The sequence below is a fragment of the Rhea pennata genome, chromosome 13 (genome assembly GCF_028389875.1).
Source record: "Rhea pennata isolate bPtePen1 chromosome 13, bPtePen1.pri, whole genome shotgun sequence".
Classification (NCBI taxonomy): Eukaryota; Metazoa; Chordata; class Aves; order Rheiformes; family Rheidae; genus Rhea; species Rhea pennata.
The window spans coordinates 2,403,376-2,430,248 of record NC_084675.1 but is presented as its reverse complement, the minus strand read 5'-3'; the positions used below and the strand labels follow the sequence as shown (position 1 = coordinate 2,430,248).

At 52.0% G+C, this 26,873-nt stretch overlaps 1 protein-coding gene across 1 annotated transcript in view; it reads left to right on the top strand.

Moving 5' to 3' along the window:
• CNGB1 (cyclic nucleotide gated channel subunit beta 1) overlaps positions 1 to 25,937 on the top strand; it is a 28,742-nt gene extending 2,805 nt beyond the window's left edge. Inside the window, exons 10-33 of the mRNA XM_062586843.1 lie at positions 71 to 104; positions 3,468 to 3,645; positions 3,838 to 3,900; positions 5,531 to 5,663; positions 6,103 to 6,145; positions 6,279 to 6,334; positions 6,797 to 7,049; positions 8,088 to 8,229; positions 12,312 to 12,419; positions 13,480 to 13,637; positions 14,367 to 14,546; positions 15,129 to 15,337; positions 16,200 to 16,250; positions 16,686 to 16,772; positions 17,159 to 17,223; positions 17,837 to 17,959; positions 18,239 to 18,380; positions 18,717 to 18,876; positions 19,674 to 19,771; positions 19,858 to 19,941; positions 20,482 to 20,600; positions 21,263 to 21,409; positions 22,096 to 22,291; positions 23,818 to 25,937. Coding sequence (XP_062442827.1) covers positions 71 to 104; positions 3,468 to 3,645; positions 3,838 to 3,900; positions 5,531 to 5,663; positions 6,103 to 6,145; positions 6,279 to 6,334; positions 6,797 to 7,049; positions 8,088 to 8,229; positions 12,312 to 12,419; positions 13,480 to 13,637; positions 14,367 to 14,546; positions 15,129 to 15,337; positions 16,200 to 16,250; positions 16,686 to 16,772; positions 17,159 to 17,223; positions 17,837 to 17,959; positions 18,239 to 18,380; positions 18,717 to 18,876; positions 19,674 to 19,771; positions 19,858 to 19,941; positions 20,482 to 20,600; positions 21,263 to 21,409; positions 22,096 to 22,291; positions 23,818 to 24,021 — 3,033 coding nt within the window. The 3' untranslated portion in view covers positions 24,022 to 25,937. The remainder of the gene's footprint in view (positions 1 to 70; positions 105 to 3,467; positions 3,646 to 3,837; positions 3,901 to 5,530; positions 5,664 to 6,102; positions 6,146 to 6,278; positions 6,335 to 6,796; positions 7,050 to 8,087; positions 8,230 to 12,311; positions 12,420 to 13,479; positions 13,638 to 14,366; positions 14,547 to 15,128; positions 15,338 to 16,199; positions 16,251 to 16,685; positions 16,773 to 17,158; positions 17,224 to 17,836; positions 17,960 to 18,238; positions 18,381 to 18,716; positions 18,877 to 19,673; positions 19,772 to 19,857; positions 19,942 to 20,481; positions 20,601 to 21,262; positions 21,410 to 22,095; positions 22,292 to 23,817) is intronic.
• Positions 25,938 to 26,873: the final 936 nt, after the last annotated feature.

Here is a 26,873-nt window from a genome sequence, read left to right as displayed (position 1 = left end):
CGCCGGGTGCCCTCGCGGCGCGACCCGGAGCCAACGACGGCATCTCACCCTTTCCCTTTCCTTGCGGCAGGGAGGAGCAGCAACCTGGACTCCGGTGGAAGAAAGTAAGTGCTTGCTCGTCCCCGCCATGTCGCTTAACTTGTGGGCATTAGACACTTTTAATGAGGTGGTTGAAGAAGAAGAGCTGCTGGCAGTCACCCGTTTTACGCGCTAACCTGCTGCCCGGGCCGTTTTGGGAGCTTCCACAAATACCCGGACGAGCTGCGCGAGGCCGTTGGCAGCTACTGCTGCTGGAGAGCGGGGGACAGATCCCCGCCTGGAGTAAGGAGCTTGGTAAAAGCTGGTGGAAGCCTTTCCCGGGAAAGCTGGAGCACCGATTTGGGGAGCTCTAGTGATTTTTGGAGCTCTGCTGCGGACCGGAGCTCCCGCGCGCAGATTCCCCCGCCTTGGGATTACGGCTCCGAACGCAGCGGAGACAGGAGCGCGTTGGGGCGCGAAGCCCCGAGAGCTGAATTTTTGAGAGTAGCGCTGGCATTGAGGTCTATCCCGGAGCTGTGCCGGAGGGTGCTCTCCAAGCCGCCGGGATTGCGCAGAGGTGCGCGCGAGCAACGAAACCCACCGCGGCCCCTCCGGTTCACCCCTCTGAGCTATTTGCCGCCGAACTCGAGGGCGGTTTCAAAGCCTGGTGCGCAGGGTCTGAGAGATCCCTTGGGAAAACAGAACGAAACAAAACGAAACCAAAAAAAAAAAAACCCCTTATCGCTGGTAGGTTCAAATACGTTACCTGCGGGCACGCGCTTTTGCGGCGGAGCGGCGACCTTCGCGCCGGCGCGCGCGCGTGCGGCGGGGCCGCTCGCAACCGATGCTCCCGGCGCGGCGCCCTTTCCGGAGACGGAGGCCGGCAGCGTCAGCCGGGCCGCGAGATGCTCCTGCGGGGACGGAGCCGCCGGGAGCGCGGCGGCTCCCGCGGCCCCTCGTGGCGTTTTCCGCGCGTTCCTCCGCGGGCTCGGCCCGGGGCGGCCGGCCGGCTATCGCCGGGGACCTTCCCGAGTGAGGAAAAGCCCCCGAAACCCGCCGGGAAGCGGCGTGCTCTCTCCTTGGGGGGGGGGGGCAATAAGGAGGGGTGAGGCGGGGGGCTCAGCGAGACGCCGTCCGTGCCCGGCTTCCTTTAAAGCGCCTCGGCGGGAGGGCTCGGACGGAGCGAGCGGCGGGCGCCCGCGCCGGCTCCTTAACGTTTCCCTTCTGCTTTCGTTTCAGGGGGCAAAGGGGCTTAGCGCCTCCGAAAGGAACGGAAACCGCGGACGGCGCGGAGCCGCCCTTTCCCCCCACCCCTCCCTGCTAAAACGAACCCGACCCCAAGAGCGAGCGAGCGGGAGCGCAGTCGGGGCGCCAAAGCAAAGCGGCGGCTGCGAAACGTTTTCCGGCACCGAGCGCGGGCGCCCCGAGGCTGACGCCCGCCTCTGCCGCAGCGCCCGGGATGCCGGCGGCGGCGGCGGGACGTAGCCGCGGCGGGCCCGGCGCGTCCTCCGCGGCCAAAACCTTTGCCCGGCTGCCGGAGGGGACTCAGCTTTCGGCGCTCTTGCAGCCGGCGGCGTCTTTCCCCTCTGCTCGCCGCGACGGCTCCGTGAAGCTCCGGCCGCGACTAACGCCTGCCGCTCGAGTCGCTCCCGAGGCTCTCAAAAACGCCCGCAGACTCCTTCAAATCTTCTTCTGCCCCGTGGAGGTGTTGTCGCATTGCAAAGCTCCTCGGGCTTTTCTTCCACTTTCCTTCCGTTAACTGAGTATTTTCTTCCAGGGGAACGGGGGTCTGCAAATGCTGGAGGGTGAGATGAATCCTGGGATGAATAGGTAGGAGTTAACGGCTAAAAGCCTCTGCCCGGCCGTTCCTTAGGGGAAGGACTGCGTTTAATACGCCCGGGATTTTTGCTGCTCTCCCCTGGTGCAGCCTCCTAGATGTAGCGCTGAAACACGGAGACGGGAGCTTCCCGGCGGGGAAAGCAGCTCCCGCCGGGACGTCTCCCGCAGGGACGCGCGCGGGCAGGCGTCGGGAGCGCCGGCACCTTGCGCTGAGCCGGGCGAGCGCCCCTGAGTCCCGCTGGTTTGAACACGCGCCAGCGCTTGGCAGCTCTTCAGGGTGGGACGGGCAGCCTCGACGACGGGTTCCCACCCAGACGGCCAAACTGACGGATCCCGTCTCCGCATTTGCGCCGAGCCCAGCCGGAAGCGGGCGGCGGTTTTAGCATTTGCCCCGTTTCCACGGACCGTGTCAAAACGTTTGCAGCGGGCTCCGAAACAAACCCTCGTCCCGTGCTTTAAGGCCGGTAGAGCTAGAGAAAGTGGAGCAGGAGCGGAGGAGACGGTGCGGCACCGGCCCGGTGCTGCGTGAACCGCCCCCCGGCGACAGCGCGATGCTGTAAACACGATACAGAACAGGCAGCATCCAAAGTGCGTTTTTTTCCCCCTTTTTTTCTGTATTTAAACTTGCACGTGTTTCCTATTAATTTCACTGCAGACATCTAAGTTCCCCTGAGTTTTGTTGCTGGTGAGACCTCCCAATAAACTGGTTTTACGGTACGCGGATGTACTTCCTCCTCCTGTTTTTCCGGCGCGTGACTAGCGCTGCAGGAGCTGCGTGGGGCCAGCGGGACCTGGGCCAGCGTAGACCGAGGGCGAGGGAAAGCGCCCTTCGCAGGCAGCGGGGCTGCGGCTCGGACCCGAGCTCCTCGCGGTGCAGAAAGCTGCTCCGACGACCGCCTGGATAGCGGAGTTGCATACGTCCGCTCCCACGGTGGTGGGAAGCAGGTGGTGGAGCAGGGATGTCTCCAAAGCCGAGGGCTCAGGCGGTACCCGGGGGAGCTTCGGGAGCCACCGCGAGCGGTTCCTGGCGGGGCTCCGTTCGCCGGGAGCGAGGGCCGACTCGGGAAGCGTCGTGCGGGGACGTGGCGTCTCGGCGAGGAAAACGGGCGCCCCGCGACTCCCGGGCTCAGCGTTTCGCTTGGGGCTCGCGGGGGACTCCTGGCCCTCCCTGCGCTCGTGCTGGGAGGAGGGCTTTGAGCATCTCCCCGGGGCTGCTTGCGCTTGCATCTCCCCGTGCTTGCAAGAACCCCGCTGTGGCCCGTTCGTAGACGGGCTAAACCCTCCTCGGGTGGAGGCTTCTCCCTTACGGACGTTAACAGGCATCTATACGCAAAGGGCGATGTTTTTCACGGGGCTTTGGCACACTCGGAGCAAAGTGGTGAACTTTCCTCCTCCTTCCCTAACACATACCCCAGCCCCGGCCTGGCGTAGCTCCGGGAGAGACCAGCACTCGTACAAACCCGTGCGAGCTTGAAGCCCGGCACCCGGCAGCAGCTCGGCGCTTAGGAAAGGTTCTCACGGGCAGCTAAAACGGGGGCCGGAGTCTGCCGCAGAGAGGCCCCTCCAAGCAGCGCTGCTTTGACTTCTTCGCCTCTTTTTTCCCCTTCCAGTTCATATCCCCCCGGGCGACCACGCGGAGGCGGATCTCGTGGTGGAGGAGACGGATGCTGGCTGGAGTAGGGAGGCTGCGAGCGTGACGGCGGCGGCCTGGGAACACGAGGCCAAGCCGGTGGCGGGCGCTCGTCGCCTTCCCCCCATAGAAGAGGAACTTCAGGAAGACGAGTGCAGGTAGGAGAGGCGCCCGCGTGCTCCGAGGCGCCCGTTTCCAGAGCGCCCGGCACCAGACCGGCCGGAGAGCGAAATAACCGGAAAGCGGCAAATAACCGCGGGGTCCCCAGTCGCCGGCGTCCGCGCCGGCAATCCCTTTGCGGCCGTATTTTTTTTCGCGTTTAACCCGCTGAGCTCCTCTCCCTCTCCAAGGGTGGAGGTGCCGTGCTCTCCGGACGGTGCCGAGGAAGAGGAGGAGCAGGCGGAGGACGCGGGGTGAGTGTCGCTGGGGGGGGGGGGGGGGGCTGCAAGCGCCGTTCCCGCCGCGTTTGCGATCTCCTCGGAAACAAATTCGGCCGCGGCCGTCGCTTCGAACGCGTCCGCGAGCCGTAAAACCCGACGGGCTGGCGGGCGGACGAGCTCGGCGGAGCAGCGAGGAGGCGGCGGGGGCGGGGGGGGGCAGCTTCTCGGACGCCGGTTTTGGAGGATGCTGCCGCCGCCGCCGTCGCGCGGCGCCCGGGTGACGGGCGGGCGTCTCTTAGCGACGCGCTCCGGCGCTCCGGAGCCGCGCGGCTCCCCGGAGCGGCGGCGGCAGGAAAACGCCGACGCGGCTCCAGCCGGGCCCGGCCCTCCGCGAGCGGCGCCGGGTTATTCCAGCCCCCGTGCGCCGAGAGCGGGCAGCGGGGATTACGCCGAGCGCTACGGAGCTGGATTTAAGGGCGGGATTATCCTGCAAACGCTACGTAATGCACGTAGGTACGTTTTTTCCACCTTTTCCTGCTGCAAACAAAATAGCTGCTATCGGCAGCTCTCGTAGGCGGTACCGTCAGGCTGGATAATCTTCAGAAAAGCTCCGTGCTTTGGTGGGTTGCTCGGATTTCCCGTGCTGGAAACGCTCGGGGGCTGCGCCACCGCGCTCTCTGCCTGCGGTTTGAAAACCGCCGGCTTTTCAGGAAGAAGCCGAGATCGCCTGGTTTTTCAGGGCTAGGACTGGAAACACCTTTTCATTTAGTCAAAGCCTGGTTTTCAAGAACTCCTGACTCCGAGCGCGCTGCAGAGATTTGCCTTTCGGGCGGGCGACGGAGGAGCTGCTGCTCCAGCCCTCGGTGGGCTTGTATGGTTATAGGAAAAGAGAGAAGTCCATAGATTTTCTAGGATGAAAAGGTTTGCGACTGCATTTTGAAGAGGGCTTAAATGCACAAAACAGGGGAAAAAAAACCCTAAACTTGTGAAATAAATTTTTTTTAAGAGATGGAGCTTAAAAAAAAATCAACTGCTGCTTGTTAGATAAATCTCGTGACTTTGGGTGGGCTGAAAATGCGGAAAGGTTTCTCAGTTTTCATAGATTTAGGTATCTTCTATTTTTTTCCATCATGCCCAGCTGTTCTTTTGCTTCCCTCTCCAGAAAACAGCAAAGCAGCAGATAGCAGCGTGATCACTTTTTTTTTTTCAGTTATAAAGTCGTATTAAGTCAATAAAAATAATCTTATGAGCCCCATTTGTCAACACGGTGGAACTGGAGCCTGCGCTTGGGGCTGAAGCTGGCAGTTAAAAAAGGCGAATGAGAATTACGGGCCCTATAGATACCTCACGTAGGCAAGCGTGGGATTCGGATGATGTTTGCAGGGGCTCCTGCGTGGAAATTGTGCTCTTGGGTTGTTCCTGGGCAAATTTTAACTACAGGAGAAATTATTTTGCCCCGCAAGAGAAATACGTTCTGCAGAAAATGCTCTGTATAGTTTATATACCTCCCACCTGGTCCCCAAGACATTTTTGCATCCGGTTTCTTATTTTCCACGCTCTTCGCCTAGGATTTTTTTCCTGTTAAGTCCCCCGCGACGCGCGCGGCGAGCGCCTTGTCCGAACGCGCCCGGGCTCACGTCGCTGCTCCCTCTGCGTCGCGCAGGCCCCTGCTCCAGCCTCCCGGCCTTAGCGCTGACGACGCCGGGGTGGATGAAGGCTTCTTCGTGGAAGACCCCCTTAATTTTGAAGACCTCGAAAGCACCGAGCTAAGTGATCTCGAAGGCGCTTTCATACAGGTACGGCGACGCTTTTGGCTTAGGTTTCGAGCCGTGGAAAGCTGATCGCGATCCGGCACGCACCGGGTGCCTGGAAGTCGGGGCTCGTCCCTGGGGGATCCCGGCGGGAGCTGGCTCGGAGCGGGGCGGCCGCTGCTACCGTGGGGATGCCGTCGTCTCGGCAGCGCCGGCGCTGAGCTCGCCCCCGCGGGAAACGTGGGAGGCGGTCCGAGTCCCCCGGCTTTCGGCAGCTCGCCGTTCCAGAAGGAGCCCCGCAGCTCTTACGTTAAAATCCAGCCTGCGCGGCCGTGGAGGGCAGCTCCGGAGCAGACGCTCGCAGCCGGCCCGTGGCCCGAGGGATGCTGGGGACACCCTAAAACTGGCCAGAAATGCTAAGCCTGTTTTGCTTACGGCTGGAATAGACGTTTCTCTCCTCAAACTTGCTCTTTGGGTTTTGAAGGTGGAAGAGAAGATAGCGGAGGCCGCCGAAGCCGAGGTTGAAGGTACCGTAGCTAACGCGGGGCGATGCTGAATTGGGGCGGACGGAAGCAGGAGCTGAGACGCCCGGGAAGGGGGAGAACGGAGCCTTGCCCTCGGTCGCACAGGCCTGCTTGGTCAATCCGGGCTGTTCCCTAGCAGAAAGCATCCTGCGGGAAGGCCGCGCTGGCACCGTCGCTATCAGCGGGAGCCCGGTGCGAAGGCCTGGTCCTTACGCAGCACTTAGTCTCGTGGATTAAATAAACCCTGACGTGAACTAAGAGCTTCTGCCCCACCAAGGGAGAAAGGCAGAGCGGGGAAAAGGATTTTCAGCGCTGCTTTGTTCACTCTGGGAAATAACCGGTCGCATAAAGTGCGTGCTAATATAATGCTTCAGGAGGTAACGGGTTGGTAATGAAAATTAGCTGCTGAGCTGCTCTTACAGCCCGAGCGAGCAACGCTGGTTCCTGGCATAACCCCGTTGACCGCGCCGGCGTTGCACAAGGGACGCTTCGCCGCTGGCCCCAGCGTAGGCTGGAGGTTTCTTAGCTCCTCGGCGCCAGCAGCGCGTTCCCGCCGCCCTGGCCGAGCGGCACAGCTCCGCGAGCGTCCCGGCGCTCGCTTCGCTCCCCGAAAGAACCGTCCCGTCTCAGGCGCCTCTGTGTTTCTTATTGCAGCTTCAGACGCCCCGCGCTTTGCTTGAAGCACCTAGGCGCCCTAGCAGCATGGCCAAGCGCGCCCGGGACGCCGAGCTCCGCCGGCCGGCGCGCGACCCGCCGCTCGGGCGCCGCTCGGGCGCCGTGGAGCGCCCGCCCGGCCTCCCCAGCTACCGAGCCTCCCGCCTCCCCGTCCTCGTCTCCGCAGAGCCGAAGGCTGGCGTTGCCAACTCCAGTTTTTCCAACGAGGAGCGGTCCCCTGTCCACCCCCTAGGTAGTGGCGATGTTGGCTTTGGCCGCGTGCTTGCCGAGCTTGCCGGGGGCGGCTTTTAGCCCCGGAGTCGTCCGTCGGTCTTCGTTGCTTTTATTTTATTTCGTTTTATTTCGTTTTATTTTATTTTGTTTTATTTTATTTCATTTATTTTATTTTATTTTAATAAAAGCACACTTCGTGTTGCAGCACTGAAGCTGGGGAGCCAAACCGATGGTCGCACAGCACGGTTTTTGCTTCTGCCTCACGAGCGCATCCCCCTCCAACTCAGTTTATCCTCTATAAACTGTTTTTTCTCCCTGCTTCGACCCTCGCTTACTGCAGGCAGCAGTCGCTACCTCCTCCGACCAGAGAAGCCTTAAGCGCTTCTTTGAATAACGCCTTGTTCTGCGTGAAAACGAAACGGTCCTGCGCTCTGGAGCCTAAGCCCCCCCGACGGTGCGCGAGGCCGCAGCAGCCCCGGGGAGGGGGCCACTCGGGGAGCCCCGCACCGAGGGCATTTTGCATAAATATGTTCATATTCAGAAGACCCAGGAGATTTTTTATAAGCCGGGAGGCAGCTCGAGCAGCTGGTAATCCTAGCGATTTCTTCATAGTTTTCCCTGTTGGAGGCCGAGTATCGGCGCTGAGAAGTTTAAATCACTCCGCAGAAGCAGAGCAACCAGCGATTTTTTTTTTCTTACTTTGTTAATTTTTTTTTTTGGGGGGGAGGGAAGAAATTAGACACTTCAAAAAGTTAGGAGAAAAGAGTACGGCGTAACAGGGAAATGGCGAAAGAGCTTTGAAGGGAGCGCGGCGCGGGAGAGCCTTGCTGCGGGGCGATGGGGTCTGAGGGCTTCTCCCCGCTGCCGGCTGGACCCGTCGCCGAAAACCAGCCCTTAGCTGGGGCCCGTTGGGAGCCTTTCATCCGAGTGAGGCAACTCCATGTAACCTTAAATAGAAATTAAGAGCAGCAGGCCGGCGCTTGCTTTTGGGGGAAAAGCCGCGGCTAGGAGGGATCCAAACCGGGTGACTCACTTGGCAACGCTCTTCTTCTCCAAGGGCCCAGCCAATACCCCACGGTGAGCATCAAGGACGTGGACAGCCCAGGTGATGCTCCGGAGAGCGAAGGCGAGCGCTTGCTGGTGACAAGCAGCGGCAACCACACGCTGGCGGTGCCCAGCGCGGTGGTGGCCTCCCCCAGGTAGGGTTCGCTCCTTGCCTCTCCTCTCCTCTCCTCGCCGCTTTGCGCCTCGGGGCCGCCGGCTTCGGAAGGGTTGATCGAGGTTTATCGCCGCGGAGCAGCGAGGATAGCGGACGGGGTGGTTTTTAAGTGCCGCGAGCCGGGTGTTGTACCCATCCTGACCGACTTGTTTGGGTCTTTTAGCAAACGAGCTCCTGTGGCAGCTGGAAAAAAAAAAAAGAAAGAAAAAGAATTTTTTTTTCCTGTTAATCCAGCGATGAAGGATTTCTGGTTAGGTGTTCACGTTAGGTGTTTGCCCTTATTTTCCCGGTGATATTTGGCCTTCTTGTTATCAGCAGAGGGTTGAGATGCGTAACTTCGATGCAGATGCTTATTCATCTCTGAATCAGGCTCAGGTTCCTGAGTTTCCTTTTATCCATCAGTAGACATAGAAAATGGACAAAAATTCTGAATAATGCCCAAGTTAAGCATCCTAGCAAAGCTTAGGCATGCTTGGACCTATGGATCCAGCTATCCGTAGGCATGACCTTAGCTTATTTAATCAGATCTGTGTACGAATCCATCTCCTGCAGTCATCTTTTAGCACATGCAAACTCTAGTTCCTTCTTCAATCTTTATTTTTTCTCTCTTAATGCCCATTTCAGTGCTAGTAAGGTATCTCATTTTCAAGATGATAGCAGCAGCCAGAGGAAGAAGAGGACAGTGCAGAGCACTCATCCCACCTATTAGCAATTACCAGAAAAAGAGCTCGGTATTCCCCAAAGTAGACGCTGTTTGGAGCACCTCAGTCTTCTCATGCTTTTTCACAGTTATATGTATGCGCATATAAATCTCTCTGACATGCATCCAGGTAGCGCCTCTCAAGCAGATTACTGGAGATCCCTTAGCAGAGCTTTTTAAGGGCAAGCAAATCATATTTCATTGTACAAAGAAAAAAAAAAATCCATTATTTCATTACAGAAACAAAGTACTAGGAAACGTAGCATTGAACCGGACATGAGTCATATCCAGGGGTTAAAAAAAAAAACAAACAAAAAAAAACTATTCTAGACAGACAGACTCCAAACCTGCCCTGTGCATCCGCGCTGACCGTTGTGCAAGCGCTGCCTCGGGAACGGAGTCCGTGGGATCCCTGTCCACTCCTCCGCTCTATGGCCACAGCGGAACCAAAGGCTCTACAGCCTCTTGCTCTCCCAGCACGACCTGGATTTATTTGCTGATAATTGTTTGCTTTGATCCATTTATCAGTTGCCAAAGTTCACCCGGATAAATAACATAGGCTGACTCTTGCAGATGATGAATATTCGGATACGCGGGATAACGCCATCCCAAGGCAGCGCCCAGGAGAAGTCTCCTGGCCGTGGTTAGACGCTGGTGCTGCACCTCTTGCTAAGCCTTAGCTCTCTGTGCATCCTGTGTAGGTCTCACACTATGTCTTTATTTAGGCATTTACACTCCGTGCCTGGGATCTTGAGGGGGCAATTTACATTTTTATTGCCTGTATTCAAATTCTTCCATACTTCTCTTCCTGCGTATTTGTGTAACTCGGTCTGTGCCTCTCTTCCTGCCTGTGCTGCACATTTCCACTTCTAAAAATGCTCTTTTCACTTTGCTATTTTTAGGTTCATAGCTTGCATGCTCTGTTGGATTTGATTTGCATCTTGTTCGACGCTGTAAAAATGTCTTTATTAGTCCACGAGTGATCGTATTGCAATGGTTCAGTTACTTCAATGAGCATTAATAAGCGCGTTCAGTGTGGAAAGCGAAATTCCCGCTATGCAGAACAGACTTTGGAATTTGTTCCTTAGTTCCTTGTGTTGATTATTTATCTAATCGCTCACCTTTAGCTTTTACTTTGCATATACGCGTTCCCCACGTTAGTTAGCTCTAGGTCGGCTGGTTCCCTTCACTTTGTAGGAGATGCAGTTTGAAGTCTTCACGTATCAGTGGAAAAATCTGTGCTTTAGGGCTAGTTTGACCACTGCTCTGGAGGTCCCAAACAACATCCACTGGAAGTGCAGCCTGGGGATACCAAAGGACTGAATTTTGTCCTGGGGATGGATTACCACGCAGTCCTTTTTTTTTCTCCAAAGATGACCAAAAACCTGAGACCTGATAGGAGAGTTGCAGATGCATATGTTTCTCCATGGGATTTACCACAGTATCTATGATTCCTTCAGAACTTTTACCCACAACCTTTCAAAATGAGCTGAAATTTGCATTTCTTTTTGGGTAGCTCCTGTTCCCCCTGACAGTAGCATCTGTCAGGAAAGTAGGTGAGTTGCAGGCACTGCAGAATATCAAAGGATTTTGTTCTGAATCTCTAGACGCACAGCCTTCCTGAGGATGTTTATCATCTTTTACATCTTCCCAAGGGCATTCTTCTCATTTGAAGCAAAAAGCTAAGAGAAAATTTTCCCAAGCAACAGCTGACACAAAAAAAACTTGGTGCATATGCAGAGGAAGCCAAGCGGGCTTTGAGGGACATCAGGTGAAATATTGTGGGCAAGGAGGGGAGATGGAGATACCCTTTTTAGCAGTGCACGTTTTTGAGCTGGAGTCCATCAGGTACTTGATGGAGCTGGCTTGCTTGTGGGTGAGGAGGGCAACACGATCCCTGGAAGAAGGCAAATGTGGGGAAGGGAAGCTGTGCAGACCGGTGAGAGGTGATGGAGTTGTCCTAACAGCATGAAGAGACTTAGGAGGACTGTTTCTGTTGGAGACAATCTGACGTGGCTTTGGGAACCTCTCGGTCCATAGCTGAGCATACAAAGCTGTAAGATGAGGGCACTTTAACAGCAGGATTGGGGTTGTTTTCTCTTCCACCTTTACATTGCACTTGAGTAACCAAGGTTTTGTGGACCTTGTTCTCTGGGTCTCTGCCAGATTGTGCAGAAACTCACAGTCAAGAGGGGCACATCTGAGAGCCAGCAAAGGTGGAGCTGGCTGCTTTCTGCCACCTTTGGCTTTCTTGAGGAGATTTCTAATGGCAAGACTAGCTCTCTTGGCCACCCAGTTTGTGCCTGGGTGCTTTTATGGCGAAGTGGTCTGAATAAACTGCTTGGTCTTGCTAAGTTTCAAAAACTCCATGCTTGAGAATGGGATTGTAGAGAAGCAGAGGTCTGCAGAGGTGTTTTGTACATCGGTGCTCTGCTGCTGTTTGCTATTTGAAATCCTTATTAATTTAGAGGAACAGTTGGTGGTGGCAGAAGCCAATTACTCTGTTGCTGTTAAAATTACTCCCTTATGGACTTTACTGTAGGTTTGCAATTTGGATTTTTTTCCATTATCATCATCACATTCAGGTCTATCTCCACCACTTAGCTGGTTTGCAAAGAATATTTAAGGAAGTTCTCCCAGAAACCGTTCAGTAGCGTTAGAAATGAATGCATCAGCTGCGTTAGGGCACATCTTTTAGGAAGGCAGTGGCTTAGTATCTCAAGGACAATGTTTATAAGGCTTTTCTCAACCTTGCAGTAGTCCTCGGCTGTTACACTTTGCACTCTGCTTTCCAGGTATCAGCAGCCATTGGAGGGCCCATATTACATCTTAAATTCTCATCGGCTGCTCTGCAGTTCGCTCTTTGTCTCAGGGGTTTAAGGTGTCACAGAACCAGTTTAGAGCCATGTTGTATCCCAGATACTTTGCAGTTACCTTCTTCCCCCCCCCCCAATTTCACTTCTTTGCTTTGCTCTGCCAGTAGTTGGATTTTCCTTGCTTTTCTCCTAGAGACGCCAGGGCAGTGGCATTGCAGCAGAGAGCAGAGCCTCCCTTCCAGCCTTCTGGCAAGGCTGTCTAAAAGGGGGATTCAAAATGCACAGGCCTGCTGCATGCCTGTTTAGCCACGGACTTGGTGCACGCAAAGGAATAGCTCTTTAGTAGCAAAAGGAGCAGGGTATTTTCACAAGGTGACCTCAGGTGATGCCCAAAATTAGGGAAAAGCAGACAAAAGTAGGAGAAGGGAAAGTGAGAATTAATGAGAGCAGAGAAAAGGAGAGGAAGGATCAGAAACTGGGTGAGGAAAGGGGAGAATCAGTTCGTTCCTGTGCTCTGAGCTTTGACTGTCGCATTTGTCCCTCCAGGAGGAAGGTGCAGGCCCCACAAGACAGCCTGGAAGAGATGCCTCTGGCCTCAACAAGCCAATCTCCCGTGCAAATGTGGCCTGGCCAAGACAACAAGGAGAGAGAAGAGTGAGCAGCTAGGTCAAGGGGCATAGGCACAACGCTTCTCTGGGAACTGGCGTTGGCTTTTAGGGTTTCATATCTTGGTGCTTGGGCAGAAATGCAGAAGATCTTCGAAATACTGGGATACCAAAGAGAGGGGAAGCAGTGCACATACGGAGTTTAATGCTGTTTAATGAATAACATGCTTCCCTCGCACTCATCATCTCCAAAACCAACAAGCACGATGTCTCTCAGAGTAGAAACTATTTTCTTGCTTTCTCTATCCAGATAGAAATATTCTCCTTAACACCAGGTTTAACGATGGAGATGATGCACCTTTAACCTGCACACGTTACAGTGATAGCAAGACACCTCGCTTTTACTGATTGCTGGGAAATAACCTTTTTTGTCCATTTAGAAAGAGAAAAAATGTACGCAGGATGCACTCCTGGCTTCCTTATCCTGCACATCCATGGGACAGACTTGAAGGCACTGGCCTTCATTAGGCACCACAGCCTTGGGAAGTGACTTCAATTCCACATTATACAGGATTTTGTCTTTTTGGACAGAAATTGCTGTGTCAGTTATTGCGATAAACCAGCCTGGAGTTACAGTAACAGCCAGACACTGCGATGTTAAACGTGGCTATTTTCTGTTCTCCTTGATATTAATAGTTTTACATCCTTCTAGGTAAAACATTCTGAACTGAATCTGCTCTAGTTTTAGTAAAGAGGGACAATATAGTTCACAGATTCAGGGACTTCCAGTACGTTTTCAGCCCACAGGTCTCTCTCAAAATGCTCTCCTAGGCCCAAGAAAGTGAAATCCAGGCTGGGACCTTGGGGCTTCCCAAACACCTGCAAGTGTGGTTCGCATCGTAGAGCAAACATAAGGGTCACACTGATGCTGTTGATTGTGTCTTACTGAATCTACATTATGGGTCACACATGCTCTTCCAATTATACAATAAATATATACATGCAGGTAAATGCTGGTTAAGGCTCCCATAGGCTAAAAAAATTGGTCATGAAGCTGCTCTTTGTAGGGCTTTCCTAAGTGAGTGAAATGTCTGACGGTTTCTTCGCAGCCTCCCTGAACGCATTGGTTCAGCTGCAAGCCAGAACAGCGCAGTCATCAACGACCGGCTCCAGGAGCTGGTGAAGCTCTTTAAAGAGAGGACTGAAAAGGTGAAAGAGAAGCTGACGGACCCTGATGTCACATCTGACGATGAGACCCCTGTGGCATGTGAGTTGAAGCTGGGTTGGGAGTCTGAAACCGATGATGTTAACTGTTGGGGGGGAACTAGAAGTTGATGGAGAAAATGTAGGTCTGCAGATAGTGGTTGCAGCTTTGAGAAGTTCAAGCAGTAGAAACTGTTATTTGGCTTTCTAAGCTGGAAACTTAACGTCTTCGCTGTCTTCCTAGAAAATCCTCAGGGATTCTCAGGAAGAGAAGCATATCGCCTTCCTTGCGTATAAAATATGATTTGGGAGCTCTGGGTGAACCAGAGCGGTGAGCATGTACAACATAGGCTCTCCAGGGACACGACTGATGCTTTTACTGAAGTTTCTCATGTTTTGAAAAAAAAGGCTCTAATTCTTCCCCCTAGGAGCATATGGGCCAAGGCTGGGAATCAGGAGCTTTCTTGTCCCTCCTTCTGGGCGCTTCGGGTGACTTGGTTTGTGCTTTAGGTGTCCATGGAGTTGTTACACTTTCCCGGCTCAGGAGGAAGGCTGTGAAGCTAAATTTCCAGCTTTACAGTCAGTGCTTGGAAATCTTCAGGCTGGGGGGAGCTTCGTGAGCACGGGATATGAAAGCCCCAGGCTTTCACAGCGATCATTTAATTCATGGGTCCCTGCGCACAGTGCGTTTGCAGGAAGATGATAGTTATTTCATTAAAGGTTTAAAACTCTTAAAGCAAATGACCATAAGAAGGTTTTCTGCTGTGGAAAATAATTATATGGATTCTCCCAGCTCCTTCCAAGCAAGCCCCTGCGGAAGCACCGCCGCCTCCCTCGGGAAAGGAGCCGGAGGCGGCCAGGGCGGCGGAGGATGAGCATTACTGCGAGATGCTGTGCTGCACGTTCAAGTACCGGCCCTGGCTGGACCGTGTGAAAAACTATCAGTTCCCAAGCAGCATAGACCCGCTCACCAGTGAGTGACTGAGAAAGGCTCTTCCTGCTTCGGTCGTGAGAAACCTGGCGGTGGAAGGAGAGAGGGAAAGGGAAGGGGAGCAGGCGAGGAATTGCAAGAAATGAGAAGTAACGGAGAAGGGCAGGAAGCTAAGAAAGGGCTGCTTTATGCTTAGATGTGACTGAAAAAAATCAGAATTATAGATTCCATTGTTATCCATAGGCTTTTCTAAACAGTCCCTGATGGCTGTGACTGTCAGGAGCATTACCAGGCAGTGAAGGGCTGGCATATTTCTGCTTTTCGATCCGATCAGTGGACAGACAGAGTCACTGTACCATGCAAACCCCACAGGAATTTGGCTTCTTCCTGTGACAAACAGTATTCACTTTGCATTTAGAGTCCCGCTCTTCCATCCTTGTGCTGGAACCTACTTGGCACTTGCATTCGAATACCGTAGAGAGGGCTGAAAACTTCTGCAGGTTTCATGGGAGACATCACTGTACTCAGGGCAGGACAGGAGATGAAAAATTCCATGTTTGGTGGATTCAAATGACTTTGGGAAGTGTTGCTAGCTGATCCAGGCCTGTGTTTCCCTGTGCGCAGACCTGATGTACGTGCTGTGGCTGTTCTTCGTTGTTCTGGCCTGGAACTGGAACTGCTGGCTGATTCCCGTCCGCTGGGCCTTTCCCTACCAAACTCCGGGAAACATCCACTACTGGCTGCTTGCGGACTATCTCTGCGACCTCATCTACCTCCTGGACATCGTCGTCTTTCAGATCCGTCTCCAGTTTGTCCGAGGGGGAGATGTAATAGTGAGTGGTAGCACGCGTTGCCTCCCGTGGAGGCAAACTCCTCTAAGGGTCCTTGGCTGATGTCGGGGACCTCCATCACCCAAAGTGGCGAGGAAGGCTTTGGTCATAGGGATTTGAAATAAGCCCTGCCAGCTACCAAGCAGCTCTCCCGTCACAGGTAAAAAGGAGATTTACTCCTTTTCACCCCTTGCCATCAGGATTGGGCCTGTTCTTGTGAGAAGCAAGAATTGCAAGCAGCTCTTCTGCCATGCGACTGATAAGCTGGCAGCCTTTTTATCCTTCGAATGTATATATTTTTCGCATAAAGTCAGTGCCTGCCCACTCAGAAAACGCGTGGTCCCCGGCACCCTGCAGGATCTGGGATGCTCAGACGCCAGCCCAGGTGGCTGCTGCTCCGTGGTGGTAGCTCCGCAGGGCGGTTCTGCCAAAGACGAGCGAGACACGTGCTGTTCGGCTCCGGCGTAGCCAGCAGCTTATATGCCTCTAGCTAAGAGCAAACGGCATAATCAGTTCGGGGTTTAATTCCCTAGAGCACGGCTGGGCAATATGTTTTGGTGACGGGAGAAAAGGAGTTGCAATCTGAATGCGTAGATCACTTGTCCGAGATGTAGGACGGAAGTGAAAGCCCTTGATTTCATTTCCAAATCCAGTGCAATAAGGTGTGAAAAACAGAGCCCTGGAGGTCCAGCCTTCCCCTTGTCCGAGCAACGGCGCAGACAGAAAGGCTCTTCCCGCGAGCTCTGAAGCGTGGAGCGTGTTCCCCTTCGAGGGGCAAAGGGGGGAAGCACGGTGGGCCTGTGCTTGGGCTTACCTTCCTTTCTACAAGTGATGATCTCTCTTTCTCTCTCCTGTTCCCAACCAGAGTGATAAAAAGGCCATGAGAGAGAACTACCTGAAATCACAACGCTTTAAGGTCTGGCACATTTTATTTCCCTGTCCTGTCCGTTTTGCTGTTGTAAGGGCACCCGTGATGCAGCTCTGTTTTTGAAGACATGCGCTGCTGCGTGTTCAAAGCCAATTCGAATATTAATTTGAACCTTTAATCTGAAGTATTTTCAAGTGGGGGTGGGTCTTTCGGTGCTCTAGAGGAGGTGCTTGAGCTGACCCGCTTGGCTGTGAAGTGGGAAGAACGGCTGTTAGGGCCCTGGTCTCTCCACGTGTGTACCCGGATGGACCCTACACGTATGAGACAGGACCACAAGGCTTGTAGCACACGAGGACTGCCGAAGCGTGACGCCCCCGAGGCCCCCTTGTAGCTCTTCCCGGTTTGATGGGGGTGGTGGTGCAGACAAGCCCTGCCGTGCTTGCGGTTCACCGCAGGGGTTTCGCTTTTTTGGCTGGATTTCAGATGGATGTGCTGTGCCTCCTTCCTCTGGACTTCTTCTACTTCAAAGTTGGGGTCAATCCGCTCCTACGTTTCCCTCGCTGTCTGAAGGTAAGTCGGAGCTTACAAAATAACTCAGAAGATCATTTTAAGTGGCTATAACAGAGTCCAGCACTGTTTTGGACAAGTAATTGCTTGCTAGACATGGAAGCAAAGTCTTAGAGAGGAACTATTGATGAAATACTTTATTTCAATCCTAAAACACACTCGTATTTTAATAAAAGGGCACGTACAGATCGTAATCACAAGCTGTCCTTGGTGGTTCCTACTGCAGAGTGACTGTATGAGTAAAATGGAAGGAGAAACTAGGGTTTTTTTAAGGGGATACAGTGCTAAAATGTGATGCTCCCGATTGGTTGCTCATGGAAATTGCTCAAAAGAAGCTCGCAGTTGTGGCTGCTGGAAGCTGAAGCATGCTGCTCTTCTTCTCTTCTCAGTACATGGCCTTCTTTGAGTTTAATAACCGCCTCGAGGCTATCCTGAGCAAGGCATACATCTACAGGTGAGAGAAACTACAGATGAGTTATTTATCCAGGGAGATACTGTGGACTGGCTGTTTATTAGCAGGGAAACAAGTTCCCTTTGGGTTGGCTCACCAATTCTGAGTTCCCCACTTAGTTTCTTATGCTTCCCCGTATTTGACAAAATGTGCATCAGTAATTCCAGCCTTTTTTTTTCTCTGAAGGCTGATGTGCGCATCATGCCACAAGACAGGTGCCAGCGGCATGGGGACGTGTGGGTCCTGGAGCCCACACACATATGATTCCTCCTCCCCAGAGCACTGGGAACAGCACTGTTCACAGTGAACAGTTGGAACCAGCAGTTAAGCTGCTTTTTCTTCAATTTTCTGAGAGTTGCATGGTGTTTTTGCTGCATGTTTGCTGGAGAGAACCGTGGGGCACCGCACATTTGGGAGCGCTCCGATTCCTGGGTTAGCAGGACTTAGGCTGTCAAAACTCAGCTCATCTCCCTAAAACTCCTATCTCCTTTTACTCGTGACATTTTGGAGATTTCAGGTATGTTTCTTCCAGCAGATAACGTATTATCTTCCCTCTTGTTTTTTCTTTTTCTTTCTTTTCCTTTTTTTTTTTTTTTTTTTTTTATTTTTTTGACAGAGTGATTCGGACCACTGCCTACTTACTCTACAGTTTGCATGTGAACTCCTGCCTCTATTATTGGGCATCAGCATATGAAGGACTGGGCTCCACAACTTGGGTCTATGATGGGGAAGGAAACAGGTACAAACCAGGCCTTAGATCCTCATGTGGTACAACCTAGAGTGATGAGCAGGAGCGAAAAAGAAGGCGTTAGGATGCAGCTGGGTTCCTAAAAACCTTGATGTAAGGTGGATGCCCTGGGAGGAAGGATGAGGAGAGAAGGAGAATAGCTGGAACAAGAGGGTTGGAATGAGAAATCAGTGCAGCTGAAATAAGGTGCTGCAAGGCTGCGGCTGGATTGAGCTCTAAGGCAACCTGTTCAAAAAACATGTTGAAAACCACTTCTTCTTTTCCTCCTAGTTACATCCGCTGTTATTACTGGGCAGTCAAAACCCTCATCACCATCGGGGGCTTGCCAGACCCCAGGACGCTCTTTGAGATCGTCTTCCAGCTGCTGAACTATTTCACGGGCGTCTTTGCTTTCTCTGTCATGATAGGCCAGGTGGGTGGGAATCTCCATTTCCCATGAGGTGCCATTTTACCATCCCTTCCCAAAGCTGGGATGCCATGCGATGGCAAGCAGGTCTTCTCACTCTCAGACAGGGAAAAATTTTGGTCCAATTGGTTCATTCTACAGTTATTCCCAGGTTCGTTTTGCTGATGCAAGGGCTCTTTAGCTCAGCATCAACAGCGGCCAAAAAAAAGAATTGGGAGATGCTAAAAACCCTCTGTTCGGGTTCAATGTGTATTTGCATTCATGTTCTCTAGACCACTTAACCAGCATGATGGATAAGTAGCAACAAACAAACCGTCTCTTCCAACTCTTCCTCTGATTCAGATGAGAGATGTGGTTGGCGCTGCTACGGCAGGGCAAACTTACTATCGGAGCTGCATGGACAGTACTATCAAATACATGAACTTCTACAAAATCCCCCGAGTTGTTCAGAATCGGGTCAAAACGTGGTACGAGTACACGTGGCATTCCCAAGGCATGCTAGGTGAGCACCAATTGCTTTGGGGATTAACGTCTTTATAATGCTCGCACTGTTTAGCTGTGATTATTTGGCAGAGCTAAAATATTAATGTCAAAACAGCAATAGGGCATTAGCACTGCAGGTTCAGGATGTCACTTATTTTGCTCTTTTCTCTATATGTCCTTGTTTGCCCACCTATATAACGTGTTGGGCTGCTGCCAGGATGCAGAGTTGCGGTGAGCTGGCATCACTCGCAGCTCACACCCATCCCAGCATCGCCACTCTCTGTCCACGAGCGGAGAACAGTGGCTTGAAATCACCGGCCAAATCATGGCAAAGAACTCCACCAAGTCATCCCACCAGCAAAATCATCCTGGCTCTGGCAATCTGGCAGAAATACCCTGCGCCAAGCTGAGTGCGAAGAGTGGAGTGCAGACCAGCCTCCATGACGTGCCTTTGTGGCAGGACTCCTCTGTGGGATCCCCTGCCCGGTCCCCTATGGACTCCTGGACCAGCTCTCCAGGGTCATAAATATATAGGTTTGGGCTTGCTGTAAGGTATGGCCTAAAGACAGGCTTGTTTTACTCCTGTAAGCCGTCAGGGCAGGGAAAACAGAAGGGCTGGCCAATGCCACGCATCTGCTTTTAGACCTGTGGGTTCCCAGGCCCACAAAAGTTCAAGGAGACCTTCCTGGTTAAGCTGACTCCCACATTTTGCTGCCAAAATGTGGGCAACTTTCCCACTTAGACATCAAAGACACGCTCTGCCACTTTGGATAAAATGCTGTGAATAGCCTGTTTTGCGTTCTCCACCTCTCGCAGATGAGTCAGAGCTGTTGGTGCAGCTGCCGGACAAGATGAGGCTGGATATTGCGATCGATGTGAACTACAAAATCGTGAGCAAAGTGGCACTTTTCCAGGTACCGCTCGCGCCTGCAGGCCCGGACACGGGGAACGGGGCGTGCTGCGGCACACTAACGGTGCTGTTGGCTTTATTTTGCTTCAGGGCTGCGACAGGCAGATGATCTTTGACATGCTGAAGCGGCTTAGATCGGTTGTCTACCTACCTAATGACTACGTGTGCAAGAAGGTAACGAGCCACTTGAACTCTCTAATCCCTCCAGCGTCTCGGCAGCATCGTGTCTGAGCTGGACGCTCGTCACCACGTGCTATGGCCCCAGGATAGAGGTGCAAGGAGCTGTACAGATACCAAAGAAACCCAGAAGGAGGCGGAGGGTGAACCCTAAGGAAGGGTAAAAGCTGGGTCTGGCCAAGCACCGCAGGAGCTGAGCCACTTCAGGGCGAGGAAATTCAGAGCAAAAACCCCTTCAAGCAGCAATTAGTAGTGTCGCTCCTGATCCTCCTGTGCAGAGACTGACCTCTTCTGCCGCAGCCCCGAACAGCAGGAGCGCTGGGAAAAGTATGCTGGGTTGGAGTAGGCTTTGGGGTTAGGTGAGGATGCTTGGAGGGAATATCATCCACACAGAGCAGCTTGCATGCTTGGAGAGAGCAATACGAACAGGCGGACGGGGTGTCCATCAGGAGATCTCCTTGTTTTCCCTTTGGCGCTTTTCGGGCACGCAGGGACAAGCCGTGCACCCCGCACAGCCTGCTCCCGTCTGCGTTGCAGGGAGAAATCGGCCGTGAGATGTACATCATCCAGGCGGGCCAAGTGCAGGTGCTCGGGGGACCCGATGGCAAAAGCGTGCTGGTAACTCTGAAAGCCGGATCCGTGTTTGGAGAAATAAGGTCAGCGAAGCATCGCCGGGGAAATACAGTGGATCAGCATGGGGAGACTAAGGCGGGAGGTGCGCAGAGCAGCAGGGTTTGGGAAACGAGGCTTCGGGAAGGCAGATCGTCGCTCTGATCTTTGCAATTAAAAGCCATAAGCACTGCGCAGCACCTGCCGCATGAACATCTGCTGCAGCGTTTTATTGGTGCTTTTAAACATTGCTGTCATCCTGCCCGACCAAGGAGCTAGTTATAGTTTAATGACAGTTAAATGTTAAATGAAGGGAAAGAAAAACGAATAAGGGAAGGTGGGTTGCTCGTCAGAAACAGCCCCGGGGTCTCAACGCCCTTTGCATGGGTGCTCAAAGTGCTGCACCAACTCGTCGCGCAGTGCTGGAGCACGCTTCCCCACAGCCCACTGCATATTAACCCGTTTCAAATTGCAATATTTAAAATTTACAAACAAGCAAGTCGGGTTTTTGTATCGCGTTTCCTGCCAATGTTTCACAGCATTCTTAAAATGCCAGGCTTGCAAAACTTCACTGTGGGTAAAAATTAAACCGTGCCCGCTCTGAAATAGCGTGCCGGAGGCACGTGGTGGGAAAGCTGAGATGCGAAAATGTGAACGTTGCATCGAGCCTGTTAACAGCAGCTCTAACATCTCTCGGCGTTTTACGCAGCTTGCTGGCGGCAGGAGGGGGGAATCGCCGAACGGCAAACGTCATAGCTCACGGCTTCGCTAATCTTTTCATTTTGGATAAGAAGGACTTGAACGAAATTTTGGTGCATTATCCAGAGTCTCAAAAACTGCTGCGTAGAAAAGCTAAGTGAGTGCCAGGTTGCTCTCTAGCCCGCGGGTCCTTAGAAAGACGGAGCAGAGATCTCAGAATCGGTGGGAAGATCGCGCTCTCTCCAGAAGCCGCGTGCAAAGCGGTGGGAAAATGCAGGCTGCATCCGCCAAAGCCTGTGGGCCCGTTTCCCTCTGGGCGTAAAGACCCCAGAAGTGAAACACGCTCAAGCCTAAGGAAAGTCTGAGGAAGACAAAACCTGATTTTAAAGGAGCTGCTGGTGAGGCAGCAGAGGGCACCCGTCCCTCGCAGTTAGCTACCGCCGGCGCTGCGGGCGCTGCTGTGAGTGAGAGAGCCCAAACGTGCTGTTTTGCAGCTTTCCGCAAAAAAAAAAAAAAAAAAAAAAAAAAAAAAAGCACTATTCCTATGATACCAGGTCAGAGCTAATGAGGGGTGAGATGGCATTTTTTGTGATATTTTTGAGCCCATGAAGCTTCATCACACAGAATGAATGCGACTTGGGGACAAACTTGGCCAAAGTATATTCATTTTAAATGTTACTAAAATAGCCTCTTTGGTTTTAGCATTGCTTAGATTTTCTAGTCCATCCTTGCTAAGGCTTTAGAGTTCCCTTTACAATAAAATCACGATCTTCCGGCATTATAAAACCAAGCTAATATAACGTATCCCCGGACAGAAATCACCTCTTGTTTTTCTTGTTGCAGGAAAATGCTGAAAAACAATAACAAACCCAAAGATGAGAAAGGAGCACCCGGAGACTCACTGATCATTCCCCCAAGACCTGAGACGCCAAAACTCTTCCAGGCCGCCCTGGCTGCCGCAGGGAGGATGGGAGGCAAAGGGAAGCTCGCTCACCTCCGGTGGAAGCTCAAGGAGCTGAAAGCAATGCAGGCCATGCAGGTCAGGAGAAAGGATGGGAATTTGGGCGTGCTTCATTAACTGCCAAATCGCCGCTCTCTGCTATGGGTTCCAGGGTTTGAGTAAGGGTCTCACGGAGCTTATATTTAGCCTAGACACCATCAAGCCTAGCATCTCGGTCCTTGCTTTTGCTTTTCTCCAACTAGGACAGTCAAAAGGCTGCCGAAGGCACCTTGAAGAACTGAACTCAGACCGTCAAGCTGAGTCTGCGGGAGCATGGATAAACAGGAAGGGCTAACCCAACCAGGTTATATATGACCTTGAGAGAGGGTCATCGTCCCCTGTGCTCATGCATTAGTTTGTTTTGCAACACAAAAGGGAAACACAATACTTTTTTTGCCCAATGTTTGGCAATGTTAAGCCTCATTCTAGTTGGCTGGGATACAACCACAGAATAAAGTCTCATGTATTCCGCAGTCCTAGAGCCGCTCATAACTGATCGATGGGCTGGTGGGATGGACAGTGATGCCGACATCCAGAGTCAATGGGGCAGGCAATATCTGCGAAGCTTTCACAGCGTGGTTTGGGCAGAGCCATGCACCAGCAGACGCACTGCCCTTCCAGCTCTGTGTGATTCGGAATGAAATTGCCCTTAGTTTTGTGTCATAAATGACTGAAATGCCCGCCAGTTCTTGGGGTTTTTTTCCACTCTCTTTGCTAATCTCATAAAAAAGATGATATCTCCATGCAGACCTTCTTATTAATCTCCGCAATGTGGAGTTATACAGACTGTCACATCTGAAGGCGTAAAAACAGGAGAGCTGAAACAGCAGGCGAGGTGAAGCATGCTGTGGCCTTGATGGTGGGGTAAACATCTGGGGAGACGCAGAGAACCATGAATGCATTTCGACAGTCCTTCACAAAAGCATGGCGAGATTTCCTACAACTCAGAGTTTAACCGAATGAAACATGAGTTAAAAGCTGCCCAGATGATGACGGCACCAAAATCCATCACCGCTAGGTGCATCTATTGAGAGCCCCAGCTGCCAGCCGGTGCCCTGTTGAAAGGACCTTTGGCTTTGTCCCTCACCAGGGGCATGTCCAGAGAAGGGTTTTCTGAACCTGCTGCTGCTTGTCCCTAACGGGAGAAATTTGAGCCTTAAGACAGGATAGTCTGGGGTTGATTTCATCATGACAACAGTTTTGCAAAGTTATTGCCAAGACAAACCCATGCAAATGCCCTAATGCTTCAGGAGCATAAAAAGAGTTAGAGTACAGGGTACGAGAAAGCTTCTTTGCACTAATCTCTGCACACTTATCTCAAGATACTGAGGTTATAATCTAGCTTCTCTTCTCTCAGTGATAATTTTTTGCAGCAAGTGAAATCCTGAAGATGAGGTCTGGTGTGGTAAAACTCTCCAGAACACCTTGCTGTCTTTGACAGATGGCCAAACGCACAAACTGGTATAGCCCTGGTTGGTGTAGCCCTGCTTGTAGCTCGGGATAGTGGCTAAGAGACCTGGCCGTGGACCTGAGTCTCCTAACGTTTTGCCTTTTTTGGATTGCAGGATTCCAGTTTCAGTCCAATTCCACCAAAATCACCAGTACACCGGCGGTCGCCCACGGCCTCCCCCAAAGCAGACACTTCGAAGGGAGAAGAAATCGTCACAACGTCTTCGGACAATTTAGTCACTATGCGTGTGATTTCAGCGCCACAAGAGGATGAAGAGATACTCTCTGCTGAGATTTCGGAGATAGAGGAAGCAAAATGAAAAATAGCAAATTCCGGGGCCAACGCCGCGGGTAGAAATCAGACAAATAGACATTTTTCCTCGTTAACAATTTCCATGCGGTGGCTATAGGCTTTGCTAACTACAGATGTCGATAGGCTCTGCCTTTCTTGTCTACTTAGACCTTCACCCACTGCTGATAAAACCCACTACTCCAAGCAATCGATTTTTACCACTCTGGGTGGTTAATGAGTGTCTGCTCTGATAAAGTATGAAGAGTTATTCTCCTCCGAAATCTGAGTCATTGCTTAGCCAGAGACAAATACAAAGGAAAAAAAAAAAAAAAGAACAAATTCCTCTGTTGGCCTCAAGGTTGTCACGAGCAGTTACTGAGTGATTCATCCGGAAAGGATTTGAGTTAGTCTCACAAGCTGAGCAGAGACCAAATCGTACTGTAGGGAAAAAAATCAAAGTCCGCCCCGGCATGCGCAGGCTGCAAGGCAGGTGAGGATCCCTTTCTGCTGCGCTCAGGATGCGGTTCCACGTAGGTGTAGCTGCGTTAGAGGATGCAAAAAATGAGCAGAACTGTAAGAGATGCAATCCATGAGGAAGGAGTGGACAAGAGAAAGTCCTCTGGTGCGTGAAGAGTAATTCAGGTTTACCGCTGGAAAGAAGAGTGACTGCCAGGAACGGACTGCCAGGGCGGTTTTGGGCTCTCCATCATTGGCAGCTTCTAAGGACAGATTTGATGACCATCTTTTGGGGTTGACAGAAGTATAATCCGTCTTGGACCAGGCGGTGGCCTTTGGACCAGGCGGTGGCCTCTGCAGAGCCATTCCAGCCTTGGTTTTCCGTGGTTCTGCCAACTCAGAAGAGGAAAACGGAATTAGGAAGGTGAAAAGCCTTGCTGATTTCCAGCTGGACCAGGAAAGAAACGCGAGATGAGTGCTATCCTCCCCAAGCCAGTATCCCACATTCAGCCAGAGCTGGCCACGTGCCAGTGGACGTGCCGTTGATCCCACGGCACGTTGGTCATCGCGTGCCTCCCTGCGCGCCCATGACCCATCGGCCCTTCGGACGGCCCGTTTCCAAGCCCTTCCCGTCCCTTTGTAGGATCTCAGCCGCTTTGCCTCCACGGGAGCTGCTCTCGCTTTGAACAGTATCCGTCGTTGTCCGAGGGCGCTCGTCAACGCCTCGGTTCCCCGCTCGACGGCGAGACGTGCGGGGCCGGGAGAGGACGCTGGGAGGGAAGGCAAGTGCCCGGGGCTAACGCTCTTTCTCCAACGTTAGCAATCCTTCAGCTTCCTTAACCTCGCCGTTACTCTAAGGCAAGCTGCCGAGCAGAGACGCAACGACCGCATGCAGGAATCAGGCTTCCCAGATGGATAAAGTCCGGCCCGGCCTCCTGCGCCTCGAAACCTGCCGAATTCCTCTTCCCGCCAAGCCCCTTCCGATGCTCGCGCTGGCCTTCCGTGCTCTGCTGTAATACCCACATTTTTTTTCCCCTCTCTCTTGGAAAATACGTGGGTTCCCGTGAAGGAAAAAGCCAAGATATACATTAACGTTAATTAGTGATGACTTGGGCTTTTTTAAATAAAGCTTTAGGAAATCTGGCTATGTTACCCAAGGATTTGAAGCTGCCAGTATCCTTAAGATTGCAGAGAAAAGCTTGAACTCTGGTAAGAGCATCAAAATCGCTCTAAATATTTCTTTTCTTTAATCATTTACTATTTGTTCCCTGACGCCCTTCTCAGTGGAAGGTTTCGGTGAGGAGTATAAAGTATTTTTTTCACTATATAAACATTTCAATTATCAAAGCGGAAAACATGTAAAAGTCAAACCGAGATTCTAATTTTGCGCTGCATTTTTATATAGCTTATAAAAATAGTTTAAATAACTAGTATGCTTTAATGGCTTTCAGGATCTGGTGTATTTACAATAAACTCCACTTAGATTACTGTTTATTTTCTGTGGTTTTATTTCAAAATTGTGATTGTTTTCCTTCTTTTTAATCTTTTGAAAGCAGAACCAATGTGCAGGAGTATAGGGCATGTGTTCTTCAGATTAAAGACCTGGGGCTTCCTATTGAATCCATCAATGTTTATATGCATATATATATGTATATGTAGGTATATATGAGAGATATATACGTAAATATGAGCTATGTATATATGCGTTTAGCGATAAATACGTCCGCAAGAGGATCTCGGTTTTTCAAGACCGTAATGGAAACACAGCTGGTAATTCTGGCAACTCGTGAAGATTTTAAGCTACCCTCTCCTTTGTGGTCTGCTCGTGGCTTTAGTCCTTCCGAGGTTGCTCCCCTGGTGATGGCTAAGGCCAAGGCAGGGCTGCGCTTCGAGGCAGGTTTTGCGCAGCTCTAGGGTCTCTGCCCCCCCCCTTCTTTTGGGGGGGGGGGTTGTCATTAAATTGGGTTTCCGCTCATTTTTTGCAAATCCATTTATTTACCACCACATCTGACTTCTCAGATGTCCGTATTCACGGCAACTAGATAATCTTGCACCAATATTTTACCCTTTGCTACTGCTGAGTAATAAGTGGAACAGGTAATTTTGTTGAATGGAAAAATAGAGTATGCTGTTGTCAGATCTTTATTAATGTGCTATTTTTTGCCCCCATATCACTAGTGGTGTCTTTACTGGTGGTTCTGCGTGCTCATATGGCAGGTGCAAGATTTTCCTTGAGGCCAGTGCTGTTATATCTTTCAAAAAATTGAGGCTGATTTAACGGTCTGTACAAAATCTGGGAACAAATATATCACGGACAGAACGATCAAAAGGAACAGCGTAACCCAACGAAGATATTTAACCGCGTAGAAAGTTGCTGTCCTACGGACAGAATCAGGGCAGGTATCCTCGCCGTATCTACGGTCA